This window comes from Argopecten irradians, chromosome 11 (assembly GCF_041381155.1).
Source record: "Argopecten irradians isolate NY chromosome 11, Ai_NY, whole genome shotgun sequence".
In the NCBI taxonomy this organism is placed as follows: domain Eukaryota; kingdom Metazoa; phylum Mollusca; class Bivalvia; order Pectinida; family Pectinidae; genus Argopecten; species Argopecten irradians.
The window spans coordinates 5,581,752-5,598,609 of record NC_091144.1 but is presented as its reverse complement, the minus strand read 5'-3'; the positions used below and the strand labels follow the sequence as shown (position 1 = coordinate 5,598,609).

Below are 16,858 nucleotides of genomic sequence, written 5' to 3'. Positions count from 1 at the left end.
TGTACATGTACGATCGACCATTTAGCAGATAGTCCGGCAATGTTTTGATATATGCAATCTAATTAAAATTAGACTTGTAAGTCCGTTCCAATACAAATGCTGAGGTGACCCATTTCGCATCCTCGATAGGACAGAGTTTCTTTTAAACCCCCCCCCCCCCCTCCAATTTTATTTTCTCGCTTTAGTCAAGTGTCTGAAATCTGAAATGGGTTCTTTTTAGGGGGTATCAAGAAAGACTGGGGCTTGGTCTTTTTTGGATTAAAAATAATTAAATAAAAAAGTAAAAAAAAAATGAAAAATAAAAATATATAGTTCTCTCAATACATTTTTATCTATTTTAATCGGATCCATGTGATATTTTATATATTCCGTAATGTTTTCATATACAAGGTACCATATTCGGTAATGTGGTTATGTAAGTACATTGATAACATACACAAACACATTTTTTATATTGCTTACGTTTTCCTGGCAGGACTTGAACCCACATAGCTTACACTTATCTTTGGCTCCAAAGTCCAACACCTTAACCATTGCTCCACAGTGGAGCGGAAAGTACAAGTCTAACTTTTATAAGATTGTAATATATGTATTTTCTTTTTTAAATATATGTCATAAAATAAATGTATTCAATATAGAGAGTTTTCACATCTAGACAAATGAAAAAATGGTTCGAAATTAATGGTTTAGAGGGTATCCAAATCAAATGTGCGTGTAAAACAGTTCTACCTTAATATTTAATGATTGGTCAATATTTAGTTTAAACATATTTTATTGAAACAAAGGGATTGAGCACAAGTTATTTCAACTTACTTCAAGTCCTCTCCAACAATATTACAAATATAAATTATCAACATTTGAAGATGGCAGACTTTAAACGTTATACAGAAACGAAATCTCATGCATACTCGAAATCAATATTAACATAGAATAAACGCAGTAGTTTTAAACATACAATGTACATTTCCATTTTTCTTACATACTCCGAGAGAGAGAGAGAGAGACAGACAGACAGACAGAGAGATTTTAAGTTAGAATCACCGAACAAAATCGTTTAAATTTCTGTAAAAAAGTTCTATACGTTGCCGTGCATATAAGCTATACCATTAAAAAATAGTGATATGCATTTTCACATTGAGAAGCACGTGCACAGCTTTGGTCGTCAGAAAGATTAACAGGTCCCATTTTAGGATACTGGATTTATTTCTTAGTCTGCAGTGCAAGATATTAGTTTTCCGGTCACCAAGGAGAAATGGATAGAATGGACATGAATTATGTTTTTTTACGGAGAGTATCTCTCTAAAAGTGCTTAATCTGTTTATCTGTCTAATATTATTTTCTTATTTGTTCTAGAGCCGCATAGCTGATGAAAAGATTGACATATAAGTTGTTTCCAGACGGTTATTGGGTAAAGTGTATTTTTCGAAGTCTCTTAGTGTGAATGTAGTGTTTTCAGAATTCAAAGGAGGGAGTAGAGAGGATGTTAGTCCATTATGTACTTTGAAAAATAAGTTAATTTTACGTCTAGATCTACGGTCAGATAAGGTTTCCCAGCCCGTTTCAGAATAAAGAGATTGCCTTCTAGTATATGAAGGTAGTCCTGTCACTATCCTAGCAGCTTCTAGTTGAATTTTCTCTAATTTGTCAGCATCTGCAACACTTCACCCATCCCATAATTCACAGCAATACTCGACAGTTGGTAGTTTATATATGTTCTATAGATCTTGTTCAGTGTATTACGATTTAAAATATACTTAATTTTCTTAAGATACCAACTAGTTTTGAAGCTTGTTCAGATACATTGTATATGATTTATGTGGTAGCTCCATTTACATTTTGAATCAATAAATACACCTAGGTGTTTATGTTGGTCAACAAAGTCTACACTTACGTTATTAAAGTTGATGTCAATAACATGGTCTAATTCTATATGAGAAATCAGCAGAGCTTCTGTTTTGGCTGGATTAAATTTAACTAACCATTTATTCGCCCAAGTTTGGATAGAAGAAAGATCGTTATTAATTTTATTTTCGATGACTAAAGGAGATTCATCTAAACATAGTTTTGAAGTATCATCAGCAAATACTTTTGAAATACAATCAAGATTATCGGTTATATCATTAATATAGACTACAAGATGAATAGTAAGGGACCGAGGACTGAGCCTTGGTCAATACCCGCGACACGAGATGAAATTGCTCAAATCTTTAGTGTACCACTATATATCAGATATAGGCTCATTTCCGCTATCACACTAAAAACGATGCATGGTTTTACAATGTGCTCAAGAAAAAAATCTAGAATATACATTACATTCTATATATACTGACGGGGTTAAAATTCTGTTTTTATGCGTTTTTATTTATATATATGGTTACCATGAGATTTACATGCTTGAAAACTGCAAAAAAATCTCATCCAAATATGACCACTGCATAACAACTGCAAATGTTGTGTAGAATTTAATTATAGAGTACATGGGTAATATTTTGGTCACTTTCGCATCGCAACAGTCACATGGGTTATTCCGGTGATGTTATGGCCAAAATCGCTGCGGCTTTCGGAAAGGCCATCTACCGGGAACCAAACTAATAGCTAGCAATGTGTATATGAGGGGAGATAACTCTATCACAGGTCCAACAGATCGCCAATCGTATTCGGTAAACGTTTATTAGATCCTGACTGAACTCTACATCTACATCTACATCTACCAAATAATCGACCTACTTCATCATATTGAAGATCATGTCGATATTGTTGAAGGTGTGGCTATGAACAGGGGAAGAGAAGAAAATAATTAATTTAGAGATGAAAGACTAGTTTTGAAGGATTCAAGTGACTTTGAGATTACAAGATCTTGCGGAAGAGAGTTCCAGTCTTGGATAGTGCGGGGAAAGAAGGAGTGTTTGCGAGAATCAGTTCTACAGTAATGTATTTGGTATGCAAGTGTATGGGAGTGTCTGGTAGGGCGTAACTGTGAGGTCAAGTATTGGTCTTTATTAATAGCTACTATGCCGTGAGTGATTTTGAAAAGCATAGTAAGCCGTGCGTTTTTCCTTCTAGCCGATAAGCTACTTAGGCCACTCTAGGTGTTCAAGCATGTCACTAACGCTTGAGGTGTTATGGAATCTGTTAGTGACATATCGAGCAGCTCTGCGTTGGACCATTTCTAGCTTATTAATGTCTCCCTTCTGGTATGGGTCCCACACTGTACAGGCATATTCAAGTGTGGGACGTACTAAGGATTTGTATGCTTGTTCTTTAATCTTTTTTGAATTAATTTTGAGATTTCGTCTAATAAAGCCAAGGGTCTTATTGGCTGTGCAGGTGATGTTGCTGATATGGGAGTCCCATTTGAAGTCGTGTTGGATTGTTACGCCCAGATATTTTGCCTTATCAGTGTGTTCCAAACAGTGACCATGAAGATAATAATTATGTTTGATTGAATGTTTAGTCTTGGTAATCGAAAGAACATTACATTTCTGGGGGTGGAATTCCATTTTCCACCTTTTTTCCCAGTCAGCTAGTTTATCTAGATCATTTTGGAGTGTTTCTGAATCTTTTTTCGATGTAATGGTTATGTATGAGATAGTGTCATCGGCGAACAATCTAACTGAAGATGAGAGGTTAAGTGGCATATCATTGATGTAATATAAAAACAAACTTGGGCCGAGAACAGAGCCCTGGGGGACCCCCGATTCTACAAAGAGTGGTGGGGGGAAAGTTCGCCGTCAAGGATTACAGATTGTGTTCTGTTCTCGAGAAAGTTTTTTGATCCATCTGTTAACGTCCCCCCTGATGCCATAGCTATATAGTTTATGGATAAGAAGAGTGTGACTGACCTTATCGAAAGCTTTTGAGAAGTCAAGAATGAGCACATCTGTCTGTTTGTTATTTTCAATATTTCTGGAGACATCATCTAAAAATTCTAATAGTTGAGTTTCACATGACCGGGATTGTCTGAAGCCATGTTGGAGAGGATAGAGGATGTTATTTCGGTCGGCATGAGACATGATGTTACTTACTACAATATGCTCTAGGAGTTTGCTGCAGATACAAGTGAGCGATATTGGCCTATAATTTTCAGGACTATATTTATTACCTTTTTTATAGATAGGTGACACATGGGCTACTTTCCAGTCTGATGGTACATCACCTGAAGCTAGTGATTGCTTAAATAACAGGGTTAGAATGGGAGCAATTTCTGATGACATTTCTTTTAAGAATAATGGTTTGATGTTATCTGGACCTGCAGCTTTAGATGGATTCAGATTATTTAAGAGTTTTTGGACTCCCTCTTTAGAGATATTTATACTCTCAAGTGTAGGATGGTCAGTCTGTGGCATGTTGTATTGTTGTTGGAATTGTTCTCTGTTTAGGTTGGTAGCTTTAGAGAAAACAGATTTGAACTGGTCATTTAAGACTACAGCTTTATTGAAGGAGTCGGTAATTAGTTTGCCATCTTTATTGAGTGGTGCTACACCGTTGTGATCTGCCTTCCTATGCTTTATGTAGGTCCAAAACTTTTTCATAGGTCGATCACTTTCCTTTTGAGGGGTAATGATACCTTCAATATATTTCCAGTATGTTTGTCGAGTGAGTTTTTGAATCTGGTGTTTTAGACTTTTAAATTTAGTTTTAAGGTCTTCATGGCCTGATTTTTTCATTTTTTTGTACATACGATCCCGTTTGTGTATTAAGTGTTTAATTTCAGGGGTGATCCATGGGTAACTGTCTTTTGTTTTTGCTGTTTTGTGTGGTACATTACTTTTAATGCTTTCATGAACAGTACCCTTAAACATTTGCCAAATTTGTTCAGTTGTGATGTTATTGTCCCCTTTGATGTTTTCGTACATCTGTTTTAGATCGCTCCGTATGTTGTCCCACTTAGCTCGTTTATAAAGTGTTATCTTACGGGGTTTCTGCGGGATTTTGCTTGGTGTGCATAGGTACTCGGCAAATACGATATTGTGGTCTGAAAGTCCTGGAAGAATATCTGTGCGTTGAATTTGGTTTGGAAAATTTGTAATTAAGAGATCTAATATGTTGTTTTGGCGAGTGGGTTCTTTGACTAATTGAGTGAGACCTGTATCATCTAGGAGATCAAGAAATTTGGAATGTATGGTCTGATGGGTCGTATTGGGTTTGGTTTGGTTGGTTCTCCAGTCTATCCCAGGAAGATTAAAGTCCCCACCAATAATGAGTGATGCATTCTTAATTTGTGATGCACGCCGAATCGATTTTTCAAAGGCTTGAGCACCCATTTCGTTAGATGTTTTAGGATTGTAGTATGAGCAGATATATAATGATTTTTTACCAGCCATTTCTATTTTAGCCCATACCAGTTCACACTTTTGATCTGGTTCAAGAACTTCAACCCCTGTGCTTAAATAGTCCTTATTTATTGCGATCAGAACACCACCCCCATCAGAGTGTTCTCTGTCATTTCGGTATACATTGAATTGAGGTGGAAAATATTCAGAGTCTTTGATGTTTGGTTTCAACCATGTTTCTGTGCCGATGATAATATCTGGCTTTGTACTTTCTAGTATATTGTCAAAAAGGGGTTTTTTGTTTTTAATTGATTGGAAGTTTATATTCAGAATTCTAAGGGGGGTTTGTGGTTTCGATGTTTTCCTCTTTCTGTTTGGAGTTGAGGAATGGATAGGTATAGGAGGATCTATATTTTCATTAGTGATGGACTGGAGATCTTCAAACCTATTTGAGGTGCTGATTCTGTGTAAGTCAAATGTGATTGAACTATAGTTTGGTTTATTACATTGTAAACAATACCAGCTCACCATACTATCGTTAAGATTTTCATATGATTCAGAGTGGATGTTTTGGCAGTTTATGTGGAACCATTGGTCACAAGAGTCGCAGACAATAGCTCTGTGGTCCCAAGTAACAGTTGATTCACAGGAACCACACATAAATTTTGTGCTATCAATACATGGGCCAGGGTTTACTTCAATGTCATTTGAATTTATTAGGATTAATAAGATGAGGTAAAACGCAAGGGTTCTCCCCGGTTTAAGTTTGGTAACTAGGTATTTAGGTTTTTTAAGTAGAATGCTGGCAAGAGTATATTGGATGAAATTATGTGTCATATGAATGTTAGATGGACGAATCTGACAGTCTGTGTCAACAGGTGTTAGATGATAATGACACAAGGCATGATTACTAGTGATCGAGGGGAACAGTTTAACATGTTGGACAAAAATGTTCCAGGTGGGATTGGAGGAACATGTTGAGAAAATATCTTCTTGATGGTATATTGTCGTAAAGGTCATGAGTAGGAATAATGGTAGTAAGACTTCTCGTATTTTGAAACAAAAACACTGAAGCAGGGTGTGACTAGAATCATTTTATTGGTTAATAATCAAAATGTGACCGAAATATGACACTGACCGAAATATTACCCATGTACTCTAGTTCGACCTACACATACAGTATATTTGTATGGTTAGATAGCTGGGTTTAGCATGCGCTTTATTTTACTGAATTTTACAAATCTACTGTACACTGCTACCTAAGCCACAAGCCTAGCCAAAAGTACGAGGGGTTCCGACTGACTTTTACAAAACATGGCTGCGTTGTGTGATAGGGGAAACAGTTGTGAAGATGAACAATCACCGGAAAAGAAAAGTTGCATTACATGCACAGGCCAGCATTGTTCCAAAAGTCATTGTACCATATTTTCAGATTTTCCTGAAAGTCTTAGAAAGGGGTTTCTATTTGCTGCGTTGAACTTTATTATGTATGAAGGGATGACAGTAACCACTTTGTCGATTGGAAACTGTAATGCTGATGAGCCGTATTCGTTTTCTGAGGCATTTTGTAGTGTCGCTCGAAAAGAGAAACGATATTTGTTTGCCTCCTTGTTTGAAACAGGAATTCGACTTCTGATAGATTATACCGCCAGGAAGGAAAGGAAAATACCCGAAAACAAACAAGAAAGATTCATCTTGGCAAAACTTTTACACTTCATACACAATTCGACTGAAAAAGGTGAAAATGCAAAAAAATATGATAGGTTAGGTATGATACGATGTAAATGTTAGACTATTAACCCTAAGGCAATGTATTTGTTAATGGTTATATTTTGGGTCATCTGATTAGAATGGCTGAGATGAGTTTTACAATGTATTTTGATGATTTGAAAGCGTTCTTACCATGGTAATTTTTCGATTTAAAGTAACCTGCATTTAGTTGTGATAATTGTGATAACTGTGTCGTCATATCATTGTGCAGCCCTGCTCGATCTGAACATACCGGGTTCACACCATCGGCACATTGTCTTGTAACTCAAAATAATAATGAATTAATTGTCTTGCTAAGACATATAAACAAAGTAATCTTTTAAGAGACATTTTTTGAAATACAAATGCAGAACGTAGAATCCCTAAATGGACACTTTTAGTGTAGTTCATGTGTATTGAATTACTACTATTAAAGATTTGAACATTATGTGCTTGAACGTTTTAGGAAATGCGCCGCGCAGCGGAAATTTTGTTAGAATGAAGTACGAAAATTGTGCAGGAGGACCCTTTTTTCTTTCAAATATGCATTTTTAGAACATTTCAGTCGGCGAAAATGGGGGGGCAAAAAGACATGTTTGCCCCCTGTCCTGGGGAACGGGGGGGGGGGGGGGGGGGGCATTTGCCCCCCTGCCCCCCCGCTTCCTACGCCCCTGTACACGTATAACAATAACCGAAAGGCCCAGGGTAATCATTTCAACCTGTAGCATGTAAACCTGTAGCATGCTGAGATGGAGGGCAATATATACCAAGTATATCCAAATTAATGACCTTGACCTTCATTTAAGGTCAAAGGAGTCTTTAATTATCCTTGAAGTTTCATTTACACTGTATTCTTTGATCTTAACTGCATGTTGACTTTATTAACATTTTTAGGTGAATGTGACCCTCTGCAAAATTTAGATAGACTGAAGGATGGAACAGAGACAACAATTCTTCTTGCAAACCATCTGTTTGGGAAGCTGTCCACATCATCTGATTATCTCATGAACAGGCAATGCAAGTGGAAAGGAGAAAACTGTCCCTGTTCATTACCTACATGCAAATTGACTGGGGATTTTGGGGATACAAGTATTGGTAAGAATATTTGCATTAAAACAAAAGTTATACAACAAAAAGATATTAGGATTTATTGTTCAGAAACTGTAAAAGCCATTCATGGATATAACAGTTACTCTGGCTATAAACATCCATTATTTTAATTTCAGCTCGTTTTTCTGAACATGCTTAAATATAGGACCTTATTTGGCGGAGTTATGGCTCTTTGATTAATGAAAGCAGGGGATATAAATTCCACGAATTTGCTCTTATATAATATACACAAGCTCCATCATAAGCCCATGATCACCTGCCCAAACTTTTCAATGACTTTATTCTCAATAAGTAAGAGGCTCCAGGGACTTGATATTGGGCTTGTAGCATGCTTGGTAGAGGACTACCAAGTTTGTTCAAATAATTGACCTTGACCTTTCTTTATGGTATGATTGGGGTCAGATAGGCTAAAAAAATAATAACTTCTTAGTAACCATGACGCTTAGAGAGCTGATATTGGACCTGTACCATGTTTGGGTTAAGGGACTACCAAGTTTGTTCAGATGGACGATGTTGATCTTTGTTCAAGGCCACTTGGGTCAGATAGTCTAAAATCTTTAACGACTAGATCAGATCTACATCTAAAGCTGAATTTTCTCATGTCGCACTAAATTTCCTAATGCACACTAAAAATATGCATATGCACTAAAAAATTCAGCTCCACAAGAGGAAATTCAGCTTTTTTGGGCTACCAAAATAATCCTTTAGAAAAGAAACAATTAAACTGTATTCAGAACATTACTTGGCATTACAAACTAGGTGAGGTGGAATACATGCCCTCTGGGCCTCTTGTTGGATTCAAAATGGCTGCCAGGGGACTAATGGACTTAATTGGCTAGTGTCCAACTTGACTTCTTGAAATTTGCCTTGGAATTAAATTTTCCTTAGTCCAAAGTTATGCCCTGCTGATTTTAAGCCTGATTTGGAATCAACCAATTAAACCTTATGGCAGCTATCTTGAATTTGACTTGTGAAATATGTCATTACTAGGCTTGAAATATTGATATTGAGCTTATTTTCAGAAGACTTCACGTTAAGACTCTGATTTCCCTCATTTTTTTCAGGAAATGGGGAAGTTTGGCATGGGAACATGGACATAATCATCAAGGATGAACTTGCTATTCAGACAACAAAAGAAGATGGAGAATCTGACTCTCCTGGTGAAAAGTCTCCTGAAGAGATGAAAAAGGGAGAGAAATGTTTACAGAAAAATCCTCAAATTATTGCTACAACTATATTATTTTCATTCTTTCAGCAACACAGACATCCCGAGAGCAGTCATTATCTGATCCCATGTATTGGAATTTCGAGTACAGAGATGGTGATTTATTTTTATGAATCCGAGCATGATGTTCTACTGGAAAGTAGTGGTATAAATATCGGAACTGCCGTGAAAGATACACTGGCCGTGAATGTAGTTGCTGTTATAGTGGCCTGGATCGTGGTCAATCATAAATATTTGTGTAGTGGCCTAATGGACATTTTAAAAGCAGAAAAAGCACATTTCTTTTCTAAAGTGGGATCAAAATTATCTGTGTATCAAAATCAGCTTAAATTAGGAAATGTTGCAAGTGTTCTTCACAAATACAGAAAATCAACAGGCAGCTTTCCCTTTATTCCTGATTCTGTTGGCAATAGTTTATTAAAAGAATTAGAAAGGACAAATGAAGGTTGAGTAGATGCCTCTGGGGAAAATATCGCTAATGTTTTGTACAATATACAATGAAAGGAATCAATCCATGATATGAAGTATTAATATCTAACTTGATGTATCAAACTTTTTTCATTACCTTTTGGCTATGAAATTATAGATAATTGATACCTTAGGATTCGCCATATATGATATGATGTCTCTGTTTTTGTTTTAAATATTTAATATCTGTTATTTGTAATAAACTGTTAACTGTGAGAAAATAGTTAGTCCTTCCTCTACACAAACAAGCACCTGTCTACTGTTTGACGTCTTAATTTCAAAAACATACATATTATTCAGACATATACGAAGTTTAAAATGAATTTTGGAAGTACTGCTGAAAGCGATGATATTTACGTCTATAGTGTAGCAAAATGAATACATATGGTCAAACCATGAAGCCAAGTTATGGTCTACAATTTCAATTCACATTTCTACAATGTTATTTGTAATTGTAAAGTTACTTTTTGGAGATACAATGTATGTTTTCATAAACATAAAACAGGAACTTTTAGTGTACAAAACTAAATAACGTTTATAAGGCATCATATATGTTTGATTTGTCAGGAATGATTTTCACAGATTAATTCATTGAAACTTATAGTTTTTCAATAGATTTTTAACGAAAACATAGCATGTCAAAATGTTTCGCCCAATTACGGCTCACGGAACTTAAACAAAACAGAGAGTTTTGATAAAAAATACATCGTCAAGGCTGAAATATTGGTACATGTCATACTACAAACACTGAAATGTTCATCGATAGCAAAACTCGTCATTGATAGGATTAGATTAAAAATAAGTCCCTCTCTTGCACTTAAATCATCAAACAAAAAGTAAGTAGATTCTAATTTAATACATTATGTATTTTAAGACTTTTCTTTCATACTTGTGCATCATCTGAACCAAAATATTTTGGTAACATCACAAGCATATCTTCAAAGGGCATGTGAATAATTTCGTTGAAAAAATTTCAAAAAATACATGTACATTAGATTATATTGGGTTTTTTAATTGAAAGATTTTGTTTTTCTACAAAACAAAAACTGCCTTAACATTTTACCATACTTAGAGCCAAGTTATTTTATAATGAGTGGACATTTTTATTTAAGTTTGAAGTTGAGTTTTATCTTTGATGACAGGTCCAATCAAGATAATCCACTTGTAAGCCTCAAACATAAACTTTTCCTATTAAGATATTTCTTATGGCTTATGAAGGGAACACAGCTATTTGGAACTTAAAATAATGACTCCTAAGGATTAACACATTTTCTCCATGCTATCAAGTGGTTTCCGATGATCAAACATATACAATGAATCGAACATTGAACTGCTCCGCACGTTGTAGGAGGTGGGACCGTTATCTACTGTTTATACCCGGGTATTTTATCTGAGAGGTCATCATGAATTCTGATTATACTTGCATAGACTGTATTCTTTCTGTATAAACACGATATTGCAAACAGTAATATCGTTGAAAGGCTTCAAACGTTTGTAATACTATGTTTAATTCACAAATGAGGCAGCTTAGTGGTGTCAGCAAATACGTGATATACTAGTACTGTGTTTTTATTAGACAATAATAAATCGATTTTAGAAGATGAAAAAGAAAGAAAAAAATATGTCGAAATAAAAGAAAATTAAAGATTTTCACATGTTTGATTTCTTTACAGTAAATATAACTAATTTATTTTTATTACCTTTCGAAGAAAAAAAACCCCACGACCGTATATTAATTTCTTAATCATGCCTTTTACGACACAGACTGGATAAATACATACTCTTTTATTAGAATCTCTGGATATTTTTGGTAAAACATACATATAAAATGAAGATAAACTTATGAATAAGGCCTAACGTCGTTTTATCTTAGTTGATGCTATTTCTAAAATAAAGTTTTGTATTTGTCAGCATATTATTTTAGTCAAAGTCGTTTGGTTTCAATTTAACAAAACAAAAAACAATAGTAAAATGATACTTTATTTACTTGGTTTAAGTAACACTTTCACAATAATAATAATAACTTTATTTAAACGTCGATGACCCATTGAGCCTCGACACAAAAGCATGCAATACAATAAACAATAATATGACATATTATACATGTATAGATAGAAATAAATCTAAGGTAATTATTAAAAAAAAAACACACGAAAAACATTTACATTTATATGTGTATCAGCTACGACTAGAAATCTAGTTAAATGAATCAAAGTAAAAATAAATACATCACATAATATTTAAGGACAGGATATCGATTGTGTTGTTTACAACATTTAAACAATTTCAATATACATTTGCAATAAATGCATTTTTAATCGGTATTTAAAATTAGCAAGTGGCGCACATTCTTTAATTTGCCTGGGTAATAAATTCCAGTTAATCACTCCAGAGTAGCTAAATGGCTTTTTCATTAGTTCTGTACGAGGCTTTGGGAGCACAGGCTGACCTTAGACCTTACGAACAGCTGGATGAGACTGGTGTAAATAATGTTGATATGTATTCAGGGGCCACTCCGTGAATTGATTTATATTTTAACACACATGTGGTATTTGATTTTATACTCAAAAGGTAGTATTTTGAGTTCATTAAACATTTCCTTAGAAGGTGTGAGAGGTGGTTTATTAAGAATTATTCTCAATGCCTGCTTTTGAATTTTTGTTAATTGTTTTATCTGTTCTTTAGTACAATTTCCCCAGACAATAGACGCATAGTCAAGAATTGGTGAGATGTAAGCATAATAATACAACAGTTTCGCGTATTTTGACAAATAGGTATTTAATTTTCTGAGGAGGGCTAATCTAGTAGCCAATTTAGAGTAAACCTTATTGACTTGTTCATTCCAACCAAGGGTGTGATCGATGTGTACTCCTAGCACTTTTTATGTAGTGACTGCGTTTAATATGTAATTGTCTTATTCTAGCTCTAAAACTCCTGCAGTATGTAATGCTCTAGGTTTGCCAAGGAGCATACATGTTGTTTTTTCTTAGTTTGAATAAAAGAAGACTAGTAATAACAAAGTATATACACACATGTGTAATCAAATATCAACAAATGATAATAGAATATCAACATCAAACCAAGAAGTGTGATTTTAATATAGATGAACGGGAGATCACTCTCATAACATATGACAATGTTGGCGATATGTTGTACAAAGTCGTATGCGATGCGAAAATCATATGTCTTATACATAAAGAACGTATTTATGTTCGTATGAAGTTTCTTGTGTGTTTTGTTTATTTCATTCGGAAACAAATAATCAAAATTGAATTCGAAAAGCATGAAAAATTATGTTTATAATCATTATGATATTTTTGGTAAGGGAAGCATAAATATCCTATTTTGGAAAAAACAAAAAGTTAAAGGAAATTTTTGAAATATTTAAAAAACAATTGGTACATAACTTTCTTATACTAACAGCGAAATAACAGAAAGAATAATAAAAATAAAGTGTTATCCAAACGGATATGGGAGGACTTCATTGCTATTACATTTCTCACTTATGAGTTTAAAAGAAATAAAACTGGTGCAGCAGATACGGTTACATAACACACTTGAACACAAACTTGGAAGATACTGTTTTGATATCTGGTGTAAAACAGTAAAATTAAAATAAAAAAATACTCATAAATGACTACAATGTATACAGATATCGAGGTTTCCTCTTTGTTTTGTTATGTCATGAACTCCGATATATTTCAATGTTTGTACCTCTAAGACATCCGATATAATTCAATGTTTGCACCTCTAAGACATCCGATATAATTCAATGTTTGTACCTCTAAGACAACCGATATAATTCAATGTTTGCACCTCTAAGACATCATTGGAGAATACTGATTCGAATGTCGATGATAGATTTTAGATGTGACAGTAGTTTCTTCATCCCCCGCAGTGATATATACGACAGTTCTTGGAAATCACTCCCACTCATTGTTCCGACCTCCTCAAATCTACCATTTGATAAAGAATAGAATTCACCCAAATCCACTCTGTTCTGTAAAACTGTCTTCACGTCGAGAAAGAAACACATGACTTCGTATATTTTAGTGATTAATCTGTTGACATCCTCAGAGGGGAACTGAGCTCTCCATTGGTGTATACTGCCGAGTGCCAGTCGTTCCAGAGCTATCACTGTCAGCTGTAGGTCTTCGTAACACATCTCCAGCCGGTATACCTGAAAATATATGAAAACATTTCGAATATTATAAGTAAAGGTAACAAGTAAAAAGGGTAAGAGTAAATCACATCACAGATATACAAGAGTCTTTCAAAACACGCACCTCGCACTTCACACACGCAAGAAACCACACACACAGGAGGCCCTTAAATGACCCTAGGACGTTAATAGGACGTTACACACACACACATCACACACACAGGAGGCCCTTAAATGACCCTAGGACGTTAATAGGACGTTCATATAATACACCAAACCAAATGAATACTATAAAGATGGATTCTGGCGTATTTGCACCACATTTTGTGTTCTCTGAAACATATTTCATTTTCAATTCGTATTTTTCCTCAGATGCATACTAGTGTTAATGCCAACGCTGTAAAGTAAGTTGCTGTATAAATACTTCACATTGAAATAACTATTATGATTTATTCTGAGGTTAAAATAATTCTCAGAGCGAAAGAGATGTATATCTTTCAGTAGTAGTCGAAGAATAAATATGGAACGTACATACGTGTGAACTACACATAAACAGGAAGTTATTGTACGTTACAATCAGGAAACTCACTTTTTATACCATATGAAATTTTCAAATCAACTGAAAGCTTGATTGAATGTAAATGAAATGAAATGATCGACGTTCTCTTCGGGGACTCAAAATAGAAGGTTTATTCAGGTGTAATGATTTTATGCTGTCGGCAGTTATTACTTTTGTTTTGTATATATAGAGTGATATTTGTGTATGAACGCCATGAACACAAAATATTTACATCCGGCGAGTCATTCTCCTATTTTCTGGGTACTGAAGGCTCAACAGGTACAGAAACCATCATTGTCATTGGACCATAAGGGACAGAACTCTACCTTACTATAGAGAATATGAGGCACTGACAACAAAGAATCGGTAGAAAGAAGACAAAAATATGAATCCCATAACACATTTAAGCGTATACATGGCAGGAAAATGTTTCTTTACATTACAAAAAAATTACAGAATGATACAAGTACTAACTAAAGTTAAAAATGGTTTTCAACTTGTTATTTCTCGCGTGGCTTAATCTGTTTATCGTATTTCAGATTTATTACACGAATTTAATTTCTGCTAACTATCCGCCATCAAAGTTTTGTTTGTTATGCTGGTTTTATTAATCATACTTACATCTGGAGTACAGAGATTTTGTATGGAACATCTCGGGAACCCGTCATAGAAAACTCTGCTTATCAAGTCTGTCATGTCGCTACAGCTCACTCGGGAGGTTGTCTGAAATAATGACGTTCCAATGATCAACGTCATATTATATAACATTTTATATTCTACAGTACCGTTCCGTAAGTATGGAAACAATACCTTATTTTTCTATTGGATTCAGTGCTTTTAAATCCTTTTTTTGAAATCATGATTTTATTACTCTCAAACATACCACGTCGATCATGTTCCTGGCAGTTGTGTGATAGGGGGAGTGAGGTATGTTTCCTTCAATCGTGACCAATGCTGAATTTACTATTTCAATCGTTTCCTTTATTATCATTAGAGATGACGATAGAATCCGCCTGATGTCATAGTCTGGAAGTTCTTGATTCGCAGGCAAAACGCTGATGACAATTGCGTGAAGAACCGGAAGTGAATTAGCAGAGCAGGGATGGTTCCAGCGATGATCGTCAAGGTTACTCGTTGTCCTGTTTGCGGGTCTGGTTTGTGCGCATGGCAAGATTAGCACAACGAAACAGATACCAAAGTCTGAAAAAATGAATCATTATTATTATGTTTAGATTGCGACTACATCGTCCGACACATGTAACCCACCACTTACTGACTCAGGTTTACGAAAGGAATCCTAAATTGTATTCTATGCAAAAATGTGTTTTATGATAAAAAAAGAAATATGTGTACATTTGTGAGTGAAGATTTCTGTGTATGTTTGAGCAATGACCAGGAGTTTATAAGTAAAACATTTTAAAATATATTTTATCTGTTGTTTAAATGCACTGTTCTGGTTGTTTTTCGTATCTTGTATTATACAGAACTTCAAAGTGACGTCATAATACATTGTAGGCATGCTACGCTGTTACTAATGAACCAAAATGTTCTATGTTTGGAATCATATAAGACTACTCAGTAAATGTGTGTAAATGTTTTCAATTATAGTCTCCGAAATAAATCATTTGGTTGCAAACCTTTATAAAACCTCACTTCGTATATTCAAACAGTTTTCGAGTATTTTCAGTCCCCAAAGAGATAATGTTTTGTAATGGAATATGATGCAGAATATAAAATATAAAAAAAAATCAAAGGAAAAAAATAACAGATTGACATCAATGCTTCAGTGGTACATTAAAAGTAAAACACTGTAGTAAATAAAATCCTATGAGAACTAGGTGACCAGAATATGAACATTCATTGGGTTTACATGTATATTGCGAGTATTTCTACTGAGGCATTGGCGAATGGGACATCAACTCGGAAGATTAAACCGAATAAACAATTATGATACAGTCTTAAAATTTCTTCTTCTCACCTTCCAACAAAAAGCGGAGACACCTCGAAAATACTTCAATGTATCTTTCAACTCACAAACACTGAATCACCGATATCTTAAGTCATACGCTATGTATTATTTAGACCTTTTCCTATTGTTTGTCCTAATTCTACGGCAAACACTATTGTTACCACCCACCGAATACATACATCGCTCAGATATACTAACTATAAAAAAGTAAAATGTAATTTTATACTTACAGTATGAATGCATAGCTGACATTAATAGGTGTCACGATGTTCCTTCCAATTTTTACTTAATACTCGAGAAATGTTCGGTCAAAATCAATTAAATACGTTTTAGTTTGGGAAAT

General features: G+C 34.7%; 1 protein-coding gene across 1 annotated transcript; it reads left to right on the top strand.

The window, feature by feature from the left end:
- The first annotated feature begins 6,310 nt into the window (after positions 1-6,310).
- Positions 6,311-10,067, top strand: LOC138334355 (uncharacterized). Its single transcript, XM_069283014.1, has 3 exons — positions 6,311-7,011; positions 7,917-8,117; positions 9,197-10,067. Exons 1-3 carry the CDS (start codon positions 6,588-6,590, stop codon positions 9,805-9,807), a joined length of 1,236 nt encoding a protein of 411 aa, XP_069139115.1. The 5' UTR covers positions 6,311-6,587; the 3' UTR covers positions 9,808-10,067.
- Positions 10,068-16,858: the final 6,791 nt, after the last annotated feature.

Bases quoted from the DNA above. Each gene is read 5' to 3' on its own strand.
- LOC138334355 (XM_069283014.1), top strand. From the start codon at position 6,588: ATGGCTGCGTTGTGTGATAGGGGAAACAGTTGTGAAGATGAACAATCA. The intron at 7,012-7,916 runs GTGAAAATGCAA...TAACATTTTTAG, and splicing joins ACACAATTCGACTGAAAAAG to GTGAATGTGACCCTCTGCAA. The intron at 8,118-9,196 runs GTAAGAATATTT...CATTTTTTTCAG, and splicing joins TTTTGGGGATACAAGTATTG to GAAATGGGGAAGTTTGGCAT.